This window comes from Bombyx mandarina, chromosome 05, assembly GCF_030267445.1.
Source record: "Bombyx mandarina strain Sakado chromosome 05, ASM3026744v2".
Classification (NCBI taxonomy): domain Eukaryota; kingdom Metazoa; phylum Arthropoda; class Insecta; order Lepidoptera; family Bombycidae; genus Bombyx; species Bombyx mandarina.
The window spans coordinates 12909453-12927434 of NC_143212.1; the positions used below are offsets into that span (position 1 = coordinate 12909453).

At 36.2% G+C, this 17982-nt stretch overlaps 1 protein-coding gene across 2 annotated transcripts in view; it reads right to left on the reverse strand.

Moving 5' to 3' along the window:
- Positions 1-17982, reverse strand: part of Ca-Ma2d (Ca[2+] channel Muscle-specific alpha2/delta subunit) — a 32787-nt gene that overhangs the window by 2727 nt on the left and 12078 nt on the right. For both annotated transcript variants that reach the window (XM_028178767.2, XM_089727843.1), the window contains exons 4-17: positions 17109-17388; positions 16188-16720; positions 13602-13821; positions 11510-11646; positions 10758-10796; positions 8790-8936; positions 7724-7798; positions 6824-7005; positions 6384-6587; positions 5821-5978; positions 5083-5359; positions 3068-3374; positions 1774-2007; positions 18-135 (exon numbers count right to left, since the gene is read on the reverse strand). In XM_028178767.2, coding sequence (XP_028034568.2) covers positions 18-135; positions 1774-2007; positions 3068-3374; positions 5083-5359; positions 5821-5978; positions 6384-6587; positions 6824-7005; positions 7724-7798; positions 8790-8936; positions 10758-10796; positions 11510-11646; positions 13602-13821; positions 16188-16720; positions 17109-17388 — 2911 coding nt within the window. The remainder of the gene's footprint in view (positions 1-17; positions 136-1773; positions 2008-3067; positions 3375-5082; positions 5360-5820; positions 5979-6383; positions 6588-6823; positions 7006-7723; positions 7799-8789; positions 8937-10757; positions 10797-11509; positions 11647-13601; positions 13822-16187; positions 16721-17108; positions 17389-17982) is intronic.

Sequence of the window (17982 nt, forward strand, 5' to 3'; positions counted from 1 at the left end):
AATAAATAAACACATACCATAAATTTCCATAACCTCGCCGTAAACATAATATTCCTTCCAGTTGTAAACGTTCGATAGCAAGAAAAGTGTTTCCACGAGCAACCATCGCAGAATATTCCCGACTAAGGTGAAAGTCTAAAATCGTTACATAAAGTGATCAGGACAAAATTTGATTTACAAGGCGTGTTTTTAACCCACATGTGTTGGAAATACCAGTATCTGCAAGATGGTGGTGTTAGTTCGAAGGGTAGGACAGCTGTTATTTTGATGTATTTGAAATTTCAACTTAATATCATAAAATGGAGAGGATTCTCGTTCTGATCGACGGAATCACAGAAGTTAGGGATTTTTTTGGCCCGTTAGGATAGATACCATCATCCTTTTCTTATCTGCTGCGAAGCGTAGGTACCATTTTTACTGACTACATTGGCAATACATCTGCAATTGAGACTCCGACCTGGTTAAACTGGACGGCATTCCGACGACCCGTCGGTCGGGCGTCCTCGGGGTGGCGCCGGGTGTCTGGTTGTAGTGTTGACCGCGGGAACCCCCCTACTCTGACCGGGTTTTGACCCCGGACGGAGATCGGACGCCGGGTGTAAGAGTGCAGGGGAGTCGTTTAGTGGGTGGGCCCTAAATTCCTTGGGCACGCGGTCTGCTCTCAACACCTGCAGATCGTTGAGTCTCACATACCCCGCGCGCCCCCTAGGCGCGGGGACCTCGTAGGAGGTTCGGCCATCGGCACGGAAAAAAAAAAAAAAAAAAAGGACGGCATTCAAGCTGTAATATCAGTGGATGTCATTACTTAACACCTAATGCCCTGTGAACTTCACCACTAAAGGAATACAATATAAAACTAACACTGGTCACCATTTAACACAGGGTGATCCGTAAATTCATATAAACAAATACACTAAAATATGTTAAATACATACGAATGTTTGAATGTCTCATATTTATCTTAAGTAAATTTTATGAACGCTGTGTAATACATAGCTTACATCGTATTTTGCCAATATCATTTTTCGACTGTAGTCGAATTTGACTACCAATGATAAATACCTCTTGTGAGTCCGCACGGGTAGGTACCCCCACCCTGCCTATTTCAGCCGTGAAGCAGTAATGCGTTTCGGTTTGAAGAGTGGGGCAGCCGTTGTAACTATATTGAGACCTTAGAACTTAAATCTCAAGGTGAGTGGCGCATTTACGTTGTAGATGTCTATGGGCTCCAGTAACCACTTAACACCAGATGGGCTGTGAGGTCGTCCAATATCTAAACAATAAAAAAAAAAGCAAAATACACAATGTAAATATTCCTTGGCCCGTGTTTTTAAACGGACACAATCGTTGTCGTGGAGCAAATTGCTACATCCTGTCCGTTACTTTTGAGAGCTTGGTATTAGAGTTCAAAGAAGCCACAAGAATTAAAATAATTCTAGATTACTTATATTTTGCGTTTTAAATATCTGTGCAATATATTCAATACGATATTCTCAATTCAAATCACAAGTGCAATTATTGTTTCTTGTGATTTTTGATCAATTACAACCATACTGTATTTATGTTTATTATTATTTATGATTTATCTAAATTCTCGTTAAATTAACGAAAACGATTTTTTTTGTTCTTTCAATTCCGTAAACAACCATATTAGTTACATGAGTGCAACAGGGTTTTTTTTTATGTGATGATTTAAAAAAAAAACCCTCATTATTTAACTTGATTACATTGATATGGTTTTAAAAAGATCTATAGTTTACAAATTGAACCCACATTCACCAGCGACCACGAATTATTCTTCTCCGGCAATATGTATATTGGACACAAAGCTTGATAGTCGAAAACTTCAACGTGTTGAAATATATTCTGATCCAGAAATGATTGTAGGACGTATTTGTTGACGATCCCGAAGAACTGTCCGACTTCTTCCTTGTCTTTGGACAGAACTATGTACCCTGAGCTATCGATGAGATAGCAATCGTAATCTACACCGCTACACGTTACTTCCTGAAAATAGTGCATCTATTTATTGCAGTCGTAGACAAAAAAGCAGCACACGTCCCACGGCTGATGGTGAGTGGTTATATATTTATGAACGCAATGGCTATCGTCCAGTTCATGAACGCAATGCCATGAGCAAAGTCAAGCCAAGAAATCAGCCAGACAGAAGCCATCTTGAAGCCGTCCCGGCCTAAAGGATAAGTTCGGTGCATTCGTATCTGGCGATGCAACGGAACGTACCAATTTTTCTAATAAAATACGTACTTAACAAAATATTTTACGATTTACTTCCACGGTGAAGGAATAACATCATGTAAGAAAAATCAAACCCGCAAAATTATACTTTGCGTAATTACTACTGATGGTAGGACGACTTATGAGTTCGCACGAGTAGGTACCTCCATCCCGCCCATTTTTGCCGTGAAGCATTAATGCGTTTCGGTTTGAAGGGTGGAGCAGCCGTTGTACTGTTAAAACTTAGAACTCATGTCTCGAGGTGGGTGGCGTAATTTATGTAGTAGATGCCTATGGGGTCCGGTAACCAATTAACACCAGGTGAGCTGTGAGTTCATCCAGCCACTTAAGCTATAAAAAAATTATCAAAAATTGCCCCGATCAATTGTTTAGTATTAATTGTAACGAGTGTTACATTTTCTCTTAAATTAGATAAGATTTCTTTCAAAATACCAATGACAAACAAGAGAATACTTAAAGAATATGAAATTTATGATGTCAGAAATGAGGCAGTCAGCGCAAAAGTTACTTAACCCTCAATTTTTCATATTCGTCCTTATATGTATATATGTATTACAATTTATTTAAAAATATATTAAAACAAGGCCTATCCCGAGTTTCACCGATAGATAACCAATGGCTTTGTAAACATCATTTTTACGCGTATTGTGTTTGCCTACGAAGCAGTTTAAAAGTAAATTCAACCTTATTTATCTCCATACTAACTATGGTGTGCTTAGGCCGCTTTTGAACTGATGGCTTCAAATTATGGTTGAATTTCAATCAATAAGGGTCAGATGAATTTAGACCATTTTATTATCAATACACTCACCCTACTGCCACTCCAGCTGACGTTCGTTATTTCCATGAACCGATCATAGAAACTCAGGTATGAATATTCGAATCCAACGACCGAAGCCGGAGTTTCGGATTCGCCGTCTTTATAAAAAATTGCGTAAGTAGAAGTCACCGTGATGTCTCCGTCCTCATTCTGTACCGGAGGTTTGTTTTGTATGATGTCGTCCAATATGGGTAGCGGGGTCGATATAACTAGGGACTCCTTGTTGATCATGTGTTGGAGTACTGCCGCTTTGTACCAGTTCTCCTCGATAGCGTTGAAATAAATATCGCCGAATACTCTAAAACAAACGTTTTCTGAGTTTTTTTTAATTTTTTTTATTGCTTTCGATAGGCAGACGAGCTTACGTCTCATCTGATGGGAAATTATAACCGTCGCCCATAGACATCCAAACTACATCAGTGACTCAGATGCGCTGCCTATCCTGGCCTGGATGGGCAGCCTTATGTATGTTACACCGGCTATCCTGTCCTTCAGACCGGAACACAGTATTACTGTTTTGCGGCAGAAATAGACAGGACGGTGGTACCAACCCGGGCGGGCTTCAACACAGAACCCTACCACCAGTAAAAAGTGAGATGATTGATTATGATGTTTACTGGTGGTAGGATGTCATGCGAGTTCGCACGGGTAGGTACCACCACCCTGCCTATTTCTTCTGCCGTGAAGCAGTAATGCGTGTCGGTTTGAAAGGCGAGGGCAGTCGTAGCTAAAAGTGAGATCTTAGAATTCATGCCTCAAGTCTATGGGCTCCAGTTACCACTTAACATCAGGTGGGCCGTGAGCTCGTCCATCTATTTGAGCAATAAATAAAAAATTAGTAAGAAAAAATCTGCAATATTTTACGCTCAATTTTATTACTACACTGTAGGTACACCTTTGTCGGCCCTCGGCTATTTTACGAGGCGGTTTTCAAGACCGAGATTTGCAAGACGTAATTAAAAATCATAATTACTGTTTAACCTCGTGTTCTTTATTATCATTACATTATTTACAACGTTCAGAATACTTTACATTTTTCGTCATCACTACAGACAATTAAGGTGCTATTCGTCAAATTTTTAATATTGTACTACGTTTATTTTTTATTTTTATTTTTTATTGCTTAGATGGGTGGACGAGCTCACAGCCCACCTGGTGTTAAGTGGTTACTGGAGCCCCCGTGCGGACTCACAAGAGGTCCTACACCAGTAAAAATTCATACATAGACATTCGAATCACATATTTTTCATTGCCTTTGTGAGCAGACGAGCATGCAGCTCACCTGATGGTGAGCGGTGAAATTCACTCAGTTTGAGCCCATGAGCTCACCTACTGTCTGGGCATAGCTGGAATAGCCCCTTAGGCTACCAGCGAAAAAGTAGGGGAAAAATAGATACGCAACCTTTCGACTATCGCTCTCATCGTATGCCCGCGTATTCATCGCTGTGAAGGCTTTGTCAAAGTTTTACGACCGCCGCCTGCCTGACGTCAACCTTCCTTGGGAATATCAGAGGAAATGTGAAAGTAGCCCATTGATTGATAAATTAAAGAGCGGATGGTTAGCGTGGTATGACCATGTGATGCGTAGAGACGAGTTGCATGTGACTAGGAGATGTATGGAAATGGTAGTGCAAGGTAGAGGGGAAGAGGTTGAACGAAGAAGACGTAGATGGAATTTGGGAATGAGGATATAAGAAAAAGAGGAGTGAGTGTTGAGATAACGACTGATAGAAGAAAATAGAATAGAACAATTTGCTGTACCGTCCATAACTAGTGGCATAAGGTGGAGACAAAGAGAGAGGGAGCAACCTTTTGACTATGAAGAATGTACTGCGAGACGTTTTAGGATTAAATAAAGATGTAGCGGAGTCGGAGCGCTCTCCTGTTTTCATAATTTGGAATTAACAGTATTTCAACAGACTAAAATACCATATCAAATATCGACTCATTGATATTAGTTGTGTTTTATACATTTTATTTATCAATAGATTAAGTCATAAACATACTTCCCCTTGTACTCCTTGTGCCGATAACCAGTGTCATTGACCTTTTCATTTTTTGTTTTATCATTTATATAATGCCATCTAGTCAGTCCGCTGGCTGTAGCTATGAAACGGACGCTAACATTGTATTTTTTAGCTAAATTAATTTCTTCATTGGTCGCATCCCAATTTTCGAAATAAGGAGTCGTTAACTTAGCATCAAATACGAGTTGTTTAACTAGATCCTCGTTACAATAGTAGTCATCGACTCCTAACTCCCGGGTCGCGTTGCCACAGTGCGCTGGAAAAATATGAATGTAAATGTATTCAAATGTTCCTCATCCTGTACTTTTATTTCTGGAAACCCATAACATAATAATATAAATAGAGCGTCTTGTAAGCCCGCATGAGTAGGTACTACCACCCTGTCTATTTCTGCCGTGAAGCAGTAAAGCTAAAGTTTCGGTTTAAAGGCCGGGGCAGCCCTTGTACTGTAAAAACTGAAACTTAGAACTCGTGTCTCTTGGTGTTAATGTCTATGGTCATCGGTTACCACTTAAAACTAAGTGGGCCAATCAATTTTTCAATTAGAAATATGTTGTTGTCTATTTTGTTTTGGAGATTTGGATACCAGTTTTTTAACACTAGCATATTGACAGACAGTATACCAAACATTAACGTGTGGTCAGACAAAAGGAACGTTCGTGTTTGTGACTACAATCTGAGACATTTTCAAAGGCAATCAAGGTATTCCAAACTCACTTTCAATGGACCAGGGAACTTCTTTCGCAGTTTCTTGCATATACTGCTCTTCTGTAATATTCAGATCGTTGTGGGATATCCTCACAAGGAATTTCCAGACTTCCAACTCCACATTCTCCGATTCGTGGCCTTCCAAATAGTGATACTTGCAGTAGACCCTGAAAAACGTAAATAAACGAAGTTATTAAGAGAAGTTATCATTTCAATTTACGTTAAGAAATGCCGCTGCTAGAATGAAAATCCTATCTATATATGTTTCTTTGACTTATTCATCTATTTCTCCTAACTTAAAGTCTGAATGGATTTACAGATTATGTGCTATATAGTCAATATTAAAGACGTTTTTTTCTTTATAAAACAAATCTATATATTTTTATAAAATAAATTTTAAACAGATTTTTAAATTTTGTTTGAAGAATAGCATGTTTTAAGAATAGAATAGCATTTTTCCCTATTACCTATTGCTTCTTATCTAAAAAAATTCACAGAGAAAGTCTGTAGATTAAATATATAATGTATTCTGTATACTAGTATAATCAATTTAAAGAACATTACTATCTTACCAATCAGGATGAACTCTGTAGCTAAATTTGAAATAATCTGTTACATTTATTCCGGTGAGTGCCTTTCCTTGTTTGGCCTCAAGAGGATTATCCTTAAGCAAAAGCTCCGTGTCTCCGTATCCCTTAGGCAAAGAAATACCCATAGAAAACGGAGTTCCCACAAGTCGATTAAAGAAATAATCGTGTTCGACGCGCGCTATTCGCCTGAAAAAAATAATCCCAATATGAACTCTTTCTGGGTTCTTCGATAGAGCTACTTGAAGATTAATTTTATTATATTTATTTTTATTGCTGAATACTAAAAAATAGTATTACTAAGTCTTCCGTGTCATTAGAGAACCGAAATGGGCTTAATGTTATTTTTTATTTGTTTAATAAACAGGTTTTTTTAATTAGGTGTTTACAATTCACGGTGTAATTAGGCGACTATTAATACTGACCTCATGTTATCATAATGATACAGAACTTTAACTTCCTTCATGTAGCCATCTTCTCCATCGACCAGACTTGCACGTAATTTCTTAATTTGTTCCCCTAGTTCGCGTGAACCTTTACCGTCATCTACTTGTTCCACTTCGACGAAATCTACGCTATTGTAATTGTCTTGCATATTTCCATTTATCTGAAGATGTAATTACAATTTCGTGCTTAACTTTATCGATAACAATATTTAAGACGCATTTTTCTAAGACAGCTACAATATTGAAAAAATAAATCAAAAGTTGATCAATTTTTTAATCAGAGGATCTTATCGATTTCGTCTTTATGATGCGTCCGTTAACTTGTGTTCTGTTATGCTTAGTAGTATCTTCAACTCTTTGCTTCCTAACTTCCTAATATCTAAACCTATTTCCTACTTTACATGCTGCCGGTATATATTGCAAGTCTGCATGGCTGAGAACCATGGTCTTGTTCTTTTAAAAGTATAAAAGAAACAAGTAGGATAGTCAAAATGTCGATGCATTTGGTTTTTTTTTCAGTTTAGTTTTATGCTACGTAAAGATTTTTTTGTTATTACGCAACATTTTTTTTGAAAGTTTCTAAATAAGTTTTTATAAAAATCATATGCTGTTCGATATTTATTTCTAAAATAAAATGAACTTATCAATGAAGTTGTATAATGAGTTAGTCAATTTATAATGATCTCTATCCAAAAGTTAATTAAAATATGTTACGTCTTGATTTGCAAATTATATTAGTGCCTTTTTTAATTAAATAAATAAAGTCTTTAAAAATGTGTCCTACGTTCGCTGGGTGGGAACTTCAACAAAAAAAATCTCAACTCGATCAGTATTTTATCATGCAACATCAAATATTTCTATAAAATATGAGATACTCACCGATGTTATGAGCAAAGGGTGTAGAAGCAAATATCCATTATTACTCACAATAAAAGAATAACCATTAACTCCCAACTGAAATCAAACAATTTTTATTTTTAAGTTTTACAACACTACTGGTGGGAGGACCTCTTGTGAGTCCGCACGGATAGGTACCACCGCCCTGCCTATTTCTGCCGTGAAGCAGTAATTTACGTTTCGGTTTGAAGGGTAGGGCAGCCGTTGTACTATTAAAACTGAAACCTTACAACTCATGTCTCGAGGTGGGTAGCGACATTTACGTTAAAAAAAAACACTCATATTATATTTAAATACTTTAAAACAGTGCAGAAATTACCATTTGATAAATCTTAGTTAATAATCTTTGTTTGTCGTATGCATTAACCATAAATAAATAAATAATGTACACACTGACTGTTGCGCCGAGGGTCGTGGGTTCTATCGGGTAAACGTTCGTGTGATGAATAGGTTTGTTTGCTCTTTTTCTAAACGTTTATTATTTATTTATGTATATATAGAAAAATAAATAAGTATGTACATACATATGTCAGTCTCTGGTACCCATAACACAGGGAATCCAAATTTGGGGCCTGTTGATCGTGCGTGATTTGCTCCCATTTATTATTATTATTATTCAACGATCTCTACTATGATTTCCTTCTGTATCATGTGTAACAGAAACACGTCCAGATAAAAAAATAAGACAAGAACTAGAGCAAACAGACCACAAAAACCAAGACACTTCAACAAAGTTCATTCTTCAACAAAGACATTGATTCGGGAATCAAAACCAAACTCACTAACCGCGTCACCACCAAGGTAAAATATCCCCAAATAATCATCAAAATATAGTAGATTGTTGCGGTTTTAGCTTCAAACCCTTATAAGCCTATTTTATATGGAAGCTTTTATATGCTTGAATACGAGAATTTTCAACTGTGTACTTTGATAGAAACTATATTATCTATATCTGTCTTTATGTACTACAGTCATCGGTTAATACCAAGAAGTTCTGGTTAACTATACTATTGGAATAATGATAAAATAAACAAATTTTACCATGTACCTGATGTGGTTGAGCCAATTTGGCTATGCTATCGATGGGGACATCAGTTCCTGCAACGCCTAGCAGTCTCGCATTACTGCTGTTATCGTCTTTTTTGAAATCAAAAGCTGGGATGGCCACTGAAGTCACTAATTTGTCCTCACCCGGCTACAACATTGCATTAAGATTTAATGACAAACTTTATACTTCAGAATTTGGATGTCCACAAAATAACATAATTCGATGTTATCCCGACTTATTACTTATTAACTGCACATTCCTAACGACTTTCCGGTAATAATCTGCTTTTGAGATAGCATTTGAATTATACAATTTGTTAATGAATGAATCCAAAAAAAAACAAAGTAAGGCTTGAAAGCAGCTCTAGGGTTTTTTTTTTAATAATTTTAAACTTAAAATCAATTTCAAATGATAAAACAATAAAATATTTAAAGATGTATTTTGAAATTTCAAAATCGATATTGTTGTAACCTGGCCTTAACATACATAAAAAATTCGAAGGCTCCTTAAGATAAGGATTTTAGGTTGGGTTGCAGAGTAGGGGATCCGAAGAGATCCGAAGAGAATCAAAAGATTTGCATACTTTTTATTCCATTATCTATTTTGGCATAACGAATTATGCATAGCTTTTAATAGCATAAGTATTCAAGACAGTTTGTTGTGTATAGATAGGCGCAAACACTCTTTGGTCTTTAAGTTTCCAAACTGAGCACCTAATTTAAGACCTTAATGCTTGAACATGTTTATTTACACACAGAGGGTAAAAGCCCAGTAAACCTAAAAGATACTTACATTCCTGTAAACGTTTTAACTGTTTTTTTTTTAATTGCCTTTGTAGGCTGACGATTGTACGGCCCACCTGATGGTGAGTGGTTACCGTCGCCCATGGACTTCAGCAATGCCAGGAGCAGAGCCAAGCCTTAATAAATTTAGGACCGTGCGCAATGGAACGCAATAAAATATTAAGACGACGTGTAAGGTCAGCGAACTCGTATGAGGCGAGAAGAGCGTTTGTTTACAGCTAGCTGCCTTAAAATGTACTTTCACAAAAAATAATATTTAAATATTTGTTTCTATTATATGTTCAAGAATGAATATTATTTTCTATTTGTATTAAGTAATTAATAGTTTTAATTTCGAAAACGACTTTCTACGTTCCCAATCTGATATATCATTTTGACAACTACCTTCCTATGGATCGATTAATCCAAGAGCCCGTTTAGCTCGCAAACATCGGTACCATTGGCAATCTAATACTTCTATACTAATAATATTATAAAGAAGAAAGATTTGTTTGTTTGTTTGTATTGAATAGGCTCCGACACTACTGAACCGATTTTAAAAATCTTTCACTGTTTGGAAGCTACACTATTCCTGAGTGACATAGGCTATAATCTTTTTTGAAAAAAATTAGGGATCCTTACTAAAACTCCAATAATGTAACCCGAAGTGTAAAAAAAATACCTAAAATATTCTTTACATCGCGTGCCCTGCGAAAGCTATTGATGATAGAATAAAATAATATATTACGACTTTGTAGAACAGATCATTATTTACAAAAAGTGTCGCGACAGAATATGTCTAACTATTATAGTTATGCCGCATTAAGTGTTCTTTTATTTAAAAAAATAAAACAACGTCAAATATCGTTGAAATTTTTGTTAAAGACCCGAGCGGAGCCGGAGTTGACCGCTAGTCGGATATAAAATGGCATCTATATTGTCAAGAGTAGTACAGAGAATATTTCTTGCTGCAATACAACTGCAAAACTTACTTCGTACCGCACTACGAATAAATACTTATTATTTATTATACGAATAAATACTTATTATTTATTATACGAATAAATACTTATTATTTATTATACGAATAAATACTTATTATTTATTCGTAAATCAATACTTATTATTTATTCGTAGGTACCGCAAATTAAATACTGTGTGGAAGAGATACATAATATCTACATACCTTATCGATATCACCGCTGACATCCCATTTCGCGGTCCTCTGTGAATAATATTTAATTTTGAGTGGAATAACAAGTCAATGTCACAGAATCTTTAATGATAAAAGTTTATTCATTTACGAATATGAGAACTCGGACACGCCCGGCTTGGTCGTTTTTTACTTCTACCATTGTCTGATCACCCGTTCGTAGTAATCGAATATTTATCTTATTATACTATCTTTTGTAGGCAGAGGCTTGGCGGTGCCTCTTATATTGGAGATCTATATGAGCGACAGTAACTACTTACCATCAAATGGGTCGTACACTAGTCTGCCTTAAAAGGTAATATGGACTCCGATATCGGACAAATAGGCCATGAGCTCATTTCCCAATCTACGCTAATTAAACACAGTAGAGGTAATTAATTACTTACTGGTGGTAGGACCTCCTGTGAGTCCGCATGGGTAGGTAACACCACCCACCTATTTCTGCCGTGAAGCAGTAATGCGTTTCGGCTTGAAGGGTGGAGCAGCCGTTGTAACTGAGATCTTAGAACTTACATCTCAAGGTGGGTGGCGCATTTACGTTGTAAATGTCTATAGGCTCCAGTAACCACTTAACACCAGGTGGGCTGTGAGCTCATCCACCCATATAAGCAATAAAAAAAATTTAAAAAATACTTTTTCATTGATCTAATATTTCGATAAGACTCGAATTACAGTTCACTAAACTTCAATAAACATAATAGCAAACCGACAAATAAATAACAAACCGTGTAATCTATATTGGCGTGGGTCCAGGTTGGAGGTGGCTTCTCTGCCACTAGGATCATGGGAAGGGCGATCACGTTGATGTACTTCAACACTTGCTGCTGTACCTCTTCTACAGAATGTATGTGTACAAAATAACCTAAAAAAATAGCAGTCCCTTTTTTAAAATAACTGTTTGTCGTCGTATTCACGAAAAAAGTATTCGAAATAATGGAATGAAAACAAAAAACGCGGAATTCAATCATAAAAATTGTCTACGACGCACGAAAACTAATAGACTAATATACATACATATCTCTTTAACTATAGAAATTACTTTAATACTAGCGGTAGGACCTCTTGTGATTCCATACGGGTAGGTACCACCACACCGCCTAATTCTGCCGTGAAGCAGTGATGCGTTTCGGTTTGAAGGGTGGGGCAGCCGTTGTAACTATTCCTTAGTAGTACCTTAGAACGTATATCTCAAGGTGGGTGGCGCATTTACGTTGTAAGCAATAAAAAAATATCAATTCAGAAAGTAAGCTTGTTTTGTTTTGCCATAGGAAATTGTGTTGGCATTGAATAGTAATTCGATGATGAGTGGCGCCACCCGGAGGTTTCCGTTTGCTGCAGTGGTTCGCTTAGATATTACCAATCCCCACTTTTCTAAAAAATGCTGCCGTAATCGTAAACTTTCTTCCTAAAATTATCCATTAATCGTATCGCTATTATATTCAAAGATATTTCTTTCACTCGTTAGTTGTAGTCTAAGCTTTACGAAAAGTAAATATTTACAGAAAAATTAAACACAAAATACAAATTTAATGTCTTAACGATATTAAAACGCAGATTACCACATCAAACCTATTATTCATTTCATTAAATCGATTATATTTGTTTGCGAATATTTTACGCAATAAATTTAAATAGGCCTCGACTAATCTATCTTGTAATAAAACTGTTTACTAACATGATATTACGGAGGTAATAGATATTTTTGTAACAGTACATCAACGGTCGTACTTAAATTTATCGTTATACGTGTTTAACTCAAATTTACGTCAAGGTGACGGAAACCTTGACTTCAATTGACCTTGAAGACATGAAAATAAGGATTTGATTATTACAAAATTCGTTTTCTATCGTAATCGTACTGTCGGACAAAAATCAAGGAACTATAAAAAGCCTAAAATTAAAAACGGAGACAAGTACCTAAACTTTTGATAATAAAATTTACTGTCTTGACTGACTAATTAATTCATAAACGCAGAGTATAAACTATCGAGCTAGAAAATTGAAATTTGGGCAGTTGATGGTTTTGTATCGTAAGAATTCACTAAGGATTTTTGGAAATTGGATTAAATACGGGATGAACAAGATGAAGATTGTATGTTGTACGGTATATCATTTTCAATAGGGAAAGACCGAAATGTCATTTACTCTTTTCTGTTTAGAAAGAAATGTACACTTGCGTACATATTTTGGGCGTTCTTCAAAAATATACCGTTCATCTCGGCTCATATTCTGGAAAGTTTGTATATTTTTAAGGCAGGAAGCATCAAATTAAATATTAAACCAACCTTATGTTTGGGATAAAAAATATACATGTAGGTATCATTACTGCCAATTACTTTTCACATAGATAAGATTCTAATTCACTTGTACTACAGTCAGTAGTATGTACATATCTGATGATTTAGCGTAATGGGCCGGTGGTAAAAATCGTTTTTGGTGATAGATTCAACGAAACATTGCTATTGCTAGCGTTTTTTTATTGCTTAGATGGGTGGACGAACTCACTCATAGCGAGCAGACTCACAAGAGGTACTACTACCAGTAATTACGCAAATTATAATTTTGCGGGTTTGATTTTTATTACACGATGTTATTCCTTCACCGTGGAAGTCAATCGTGAACAATTGTTGAGTACGTATTTCATTAGAAAAATAGGTACCCGCCTGGGATTCGAACACCGGTGCATCGCTTCAACACGAATGCACCGGACGTCTTATCCTTTAGGCCACGACGACTTCAAAGGGTTAGAAATTATCTAAGGTTGATAATATAATATTTGTCTTAAACATTTAAAAGCAAATGTTCATTTAAAAATACCTCTGTTAGAGCAAGCCATCCATTCTATTTCTGGTACATTTGTAACTTCTTTTCCGATAAGGTAAGTGAATACCCTGACAGGAGTATACGTTTTCCCATTGACGACAACTCTGTTGTATTTTTCGAACACGTCACTAAGATTCCCGGCGACGTAGTCTGTTATCACCATAATCAGCTGATTACAGCCCTGTGTACTGCTCACATTGCATTGTTTTCTTCTCTATACATGCAGAAAGATTTATTTTTATTTTATTTATTTATTGTTAACATAGAAGTAGAAACACAATCATAATTTGCATCTGTGCTTGAACTAGGTGATAAAACCTGTATCTCAAGCAATGTATCATACGTTTAGATAATCGTGAATATTTTAAATAGGAGGTTTAGTTGTCCAAAATCTCCTAACTCATGCATTTATTACTAGATAATTTATTACTGAATAAAAATCATTATTATTGGGAAAAATAAATTTGATTTGTTAAACTGAGCATTAATATGTACATGTCGTTTCAATTATTTCATTTTTAGTGAACTCATAAACTAGAAAAATGACCATCCGGTAGGTGCAACTCCTCATGTGACATGAGACTCTGACGTGACATGAGACTCTGGATTCCGTATGTCTGTTTTTGCGTTATTTTTGTGGGGATTACAATCAAATTCCGAATCACACAATGCATTTTAAATTCTAAGATATGTCTCGTAATAAGATGTTTAAGAAGCTTTGTGTTGCTGGTTTCATGATATATGTATATAACTTTCTATCAGATGGGCCGCAGGTTCGTCAATATTAACAAACACGAGCTAGTTAAAATACTAATTTATATAAAATGTTTCAGTGTTTACTAGTACTAAATAGTACTTATTATATATCAAACTCCATAAGTAGTTTACTCCGTTACTATCTACGAATAAATAATAAGTCTATTTATTCATAGGTTACTATGACATTTCATAACCATCAACATAATTCAGTAATCTTATACCTTTAAACGAGCAATTCTTGTATGTATATAGATTAATATATATGTAATCTGAATCTCGGAAACGGCTCCAACAATTTTCATAAAATTTTGTATACAGGGGATTTCGGGGGCGATAAATCGATCTAGCTACGATTTATTTTCAGAAAATGTTGTTTTATTCGTGTTTTCAATACTCAACTCTTCCCGACATCTATTGGCGAATAATAATACTATTTTTCTTAATTGAGGGCTACTAATCGCTTTAAAGACACAACAAGATGGCGTTATCAAAAAAAAACCGAGCGAAGTGTGGCGGGTAGCCATCATACAACGCAAGATAATTGACAGATGCCTGAATCTCGCTTACGACATTTTCAAGATAAAGCGCATATATACAAGTTCCGAACAACATTCGGACCGTCGGTCTACCGAGCAATATCACCCGCTCGGTGGAAGATCTTCCCTTTGTCGTATATATCTCCCCAAACTGGTGACCTGCGACGAGATATGAACACGCAACCTTCTGATTCATCATCAGCGCATCAAGAACTTCGGCTACCACAATCCCCGCATTCTCGCAGATAAAAACACGTCATTGACAGTCGTCCCACAGCAAGCCAGCATCGCAGCCTCAACAGGACCATCGCAGCCGACTCACCGCGCTTCCTGGTCCTACGGCACGCAACTTCACTGCCTCATCACGCCGCTACAGTTCATCGCAGCCCACGACCGGATCATCAACGCTTGGGGTCACACATCTCCGGCGTGGCAGCTCTGCATCACATGGACTACGCATGACACGCACGCAACATTCAAGCTCAGTCTCGACTCACCGCAGGTTTCGAGCAGCACTGGCCCTTGCAAGCTAATCTCAGCACGGACAACGCTAACTAAAAAAATGACACGACCTCCAGTCTCGGAGGGGAGTGATGTGGCGGGTAGCCATCATACAACGCAAGATAATTGACAGATGCCTGAATCTCGCTTACGACATTTTCAAGATAAAGCGCATATATACAAGTTCCGAACAACAACATTCGGACCGTCGGTCTACCGAGCAATATCACCCGCTCGGTGGAAGATCTTTCCTTTCGTCGTATATTCCCAAACGAAGCTCGGTCATCATCTAGTGTAATTATTAAGGGACAACCGACAATTCAATTAGCAGAATTATTTTTATTGCCTTCAAAGGCAGATGAGCATGTGACACGCCTGATGGTGAGTAGTACCATCGCTAATAGATTATAACATCAAGCCTCTGACTAAGGCCAAATACTCTTGAAACGTCGTATGAAGAATGACGAATGAGAATGACATTTTATCTAAGGTATATTAGAATTGCTGGGGTGTTAGCTTGGCCATCCGCTCAAACATGTAAATTCACAGACTATTTTACAATACAATTTTTCTAAGACAATCACGCTACTCGGTATGGATTAGAAAAATAAATAACTCAGAATAGTCCTGTTAATTCGGCTTATCAACAAATAATAACTAAAAACAAAGTACACATTAATCGCAACAAAATGAATGATAGGATGAAAACTGTAACATCAGTTGGTTAAGTCAAGTAACGTAATAAAAAAAAGTAATTGATAAATAAAAATACACTTTTACTCACCTCTTTTAAAGTGTCGAAAGCTTTCACAAATGCGGCCGTTAAATTAGCGTTTCCTGCTAAAGGTACATTAGGTTTCAAGTGTCCTTCTGCGTCGACAAAAGGCTCTAAAGTTGCGGTAATAGTTTTAAGATTCTCGGGAGTGGCCTGAACCAATCCTTTAAAGCATTTCACAACTTCGGTTACCATATCGTTAAACTTATAAACATTAACATAGTCATTGTTCGACAAAGTGTCCAATAAGGACCGCAACGTTCTTCTTGCCACGTAATTCTTGAATCCGGTCATTGAACCAGATATGTCGAACAGGATGATGACGTCCTTGGAACAAGTGGCGGCTTCAATATACCAAGACATAACTCTGCAATCGTACGTATCTACTTCCTTTGTGTTCCAAGGCATACCGGGGTAAAACCTTAAAACTCCGTGAGAGCTACCGAAGTACTGCCACGACAGAGACGGATCCGACTGGTAGTTTTTTGTAAATACCTGATTCAGTTCTTTTGACCACTCTATTGCATTAAAGACGTTGTTCTCTGTAAAATTAAATGCATATCTTAGATATTATTATCATCCTAACAGTTTTGTAAATTTAGATTGAACATTAGAATATTTTTCATATTTAATTGTGGCAAGGGAACTAGTACCCCAAATTGTTATTACATAAATCAAAGTGCTCTACTAATGTTTGTATGAAGATTTGAAGAAATCATTAGGTTTTTTTTATTCAAAATTTTTAATATCTCTTTTATCCGAAAATAATAAGATTGGTTAACTTACGAAATTCATCAAACGATTTATCGTAAAAGTATTTTTTTTAACTATTTAACATTGTGTATCGGAAATTTACGTCGATAATAAAGAGGAATGATACGTAAGTATTTTAGTATTTTCGTTCAAACGTATTTTATTATAAACACTCACCTAAATAAAATATATTTGTCGGAACGTGCACACAACTGTGGTTCGTATTGACGTTAATATCATAAAAATGCGAATCCCTCACTAGAGATACTGTAGTGTAGTGTGGATTGTTCTTTGTGAACTTCGGTTTAGATTTTTCATCTGAAACGGGCTTGTCTCCTGGTATCTCGTATGTGAAATTCGAGTATTTAGCCGAACAATACGTAAAATCCTGTATTTCCGATGCATTTTTAACATAATTGAAGTTCCTTGCTATTTGTATCGCTGTTTCGTGAATGCACTGAAATCACACACTATTTGAGAAGCTCAGAGCTAATATTCTTCTCAAATCAAATGATATTGTTAAATAATTATCAATGAGTTTACTATGCAAAAATTACTATTCAAAGTATGACTAAAACAAGTGGCGCTGTAGGCGGAATAGTAAGTATATATTATAATGAATTATAGTATTTATCCAATGGGATATTCAGGAATTTGATTAAAAGCATCGACTGATTAATATATGTAAAACTTACAACTGTACTTAAATAACAAACCGAACTAATTTAACTTAATGTTAGATTTTACCCTCTTCATCATACTGAGCAAGATATTTGAATGAAGTTATAAAAAGATTGAATTGTTAACAATTGTTAGTGTGTTTGCAAATTTTCAAATTGATCGGCGTCTTGAAGTCGGTGAAAAAGACAAAACAAACATACATATGTATATGCAAAGGCAATAAAAACGTTTTAAAAAGAAGCAATGGAAACGAAGACGACCTTTTATTTTAGTGTTCATTAGCAATTCATATCAATATAGAAATTGAGCATGAAATGTATTGTTAACAGCGTATTATACTGCACTGTTGGACATAGGACATAGGACATAG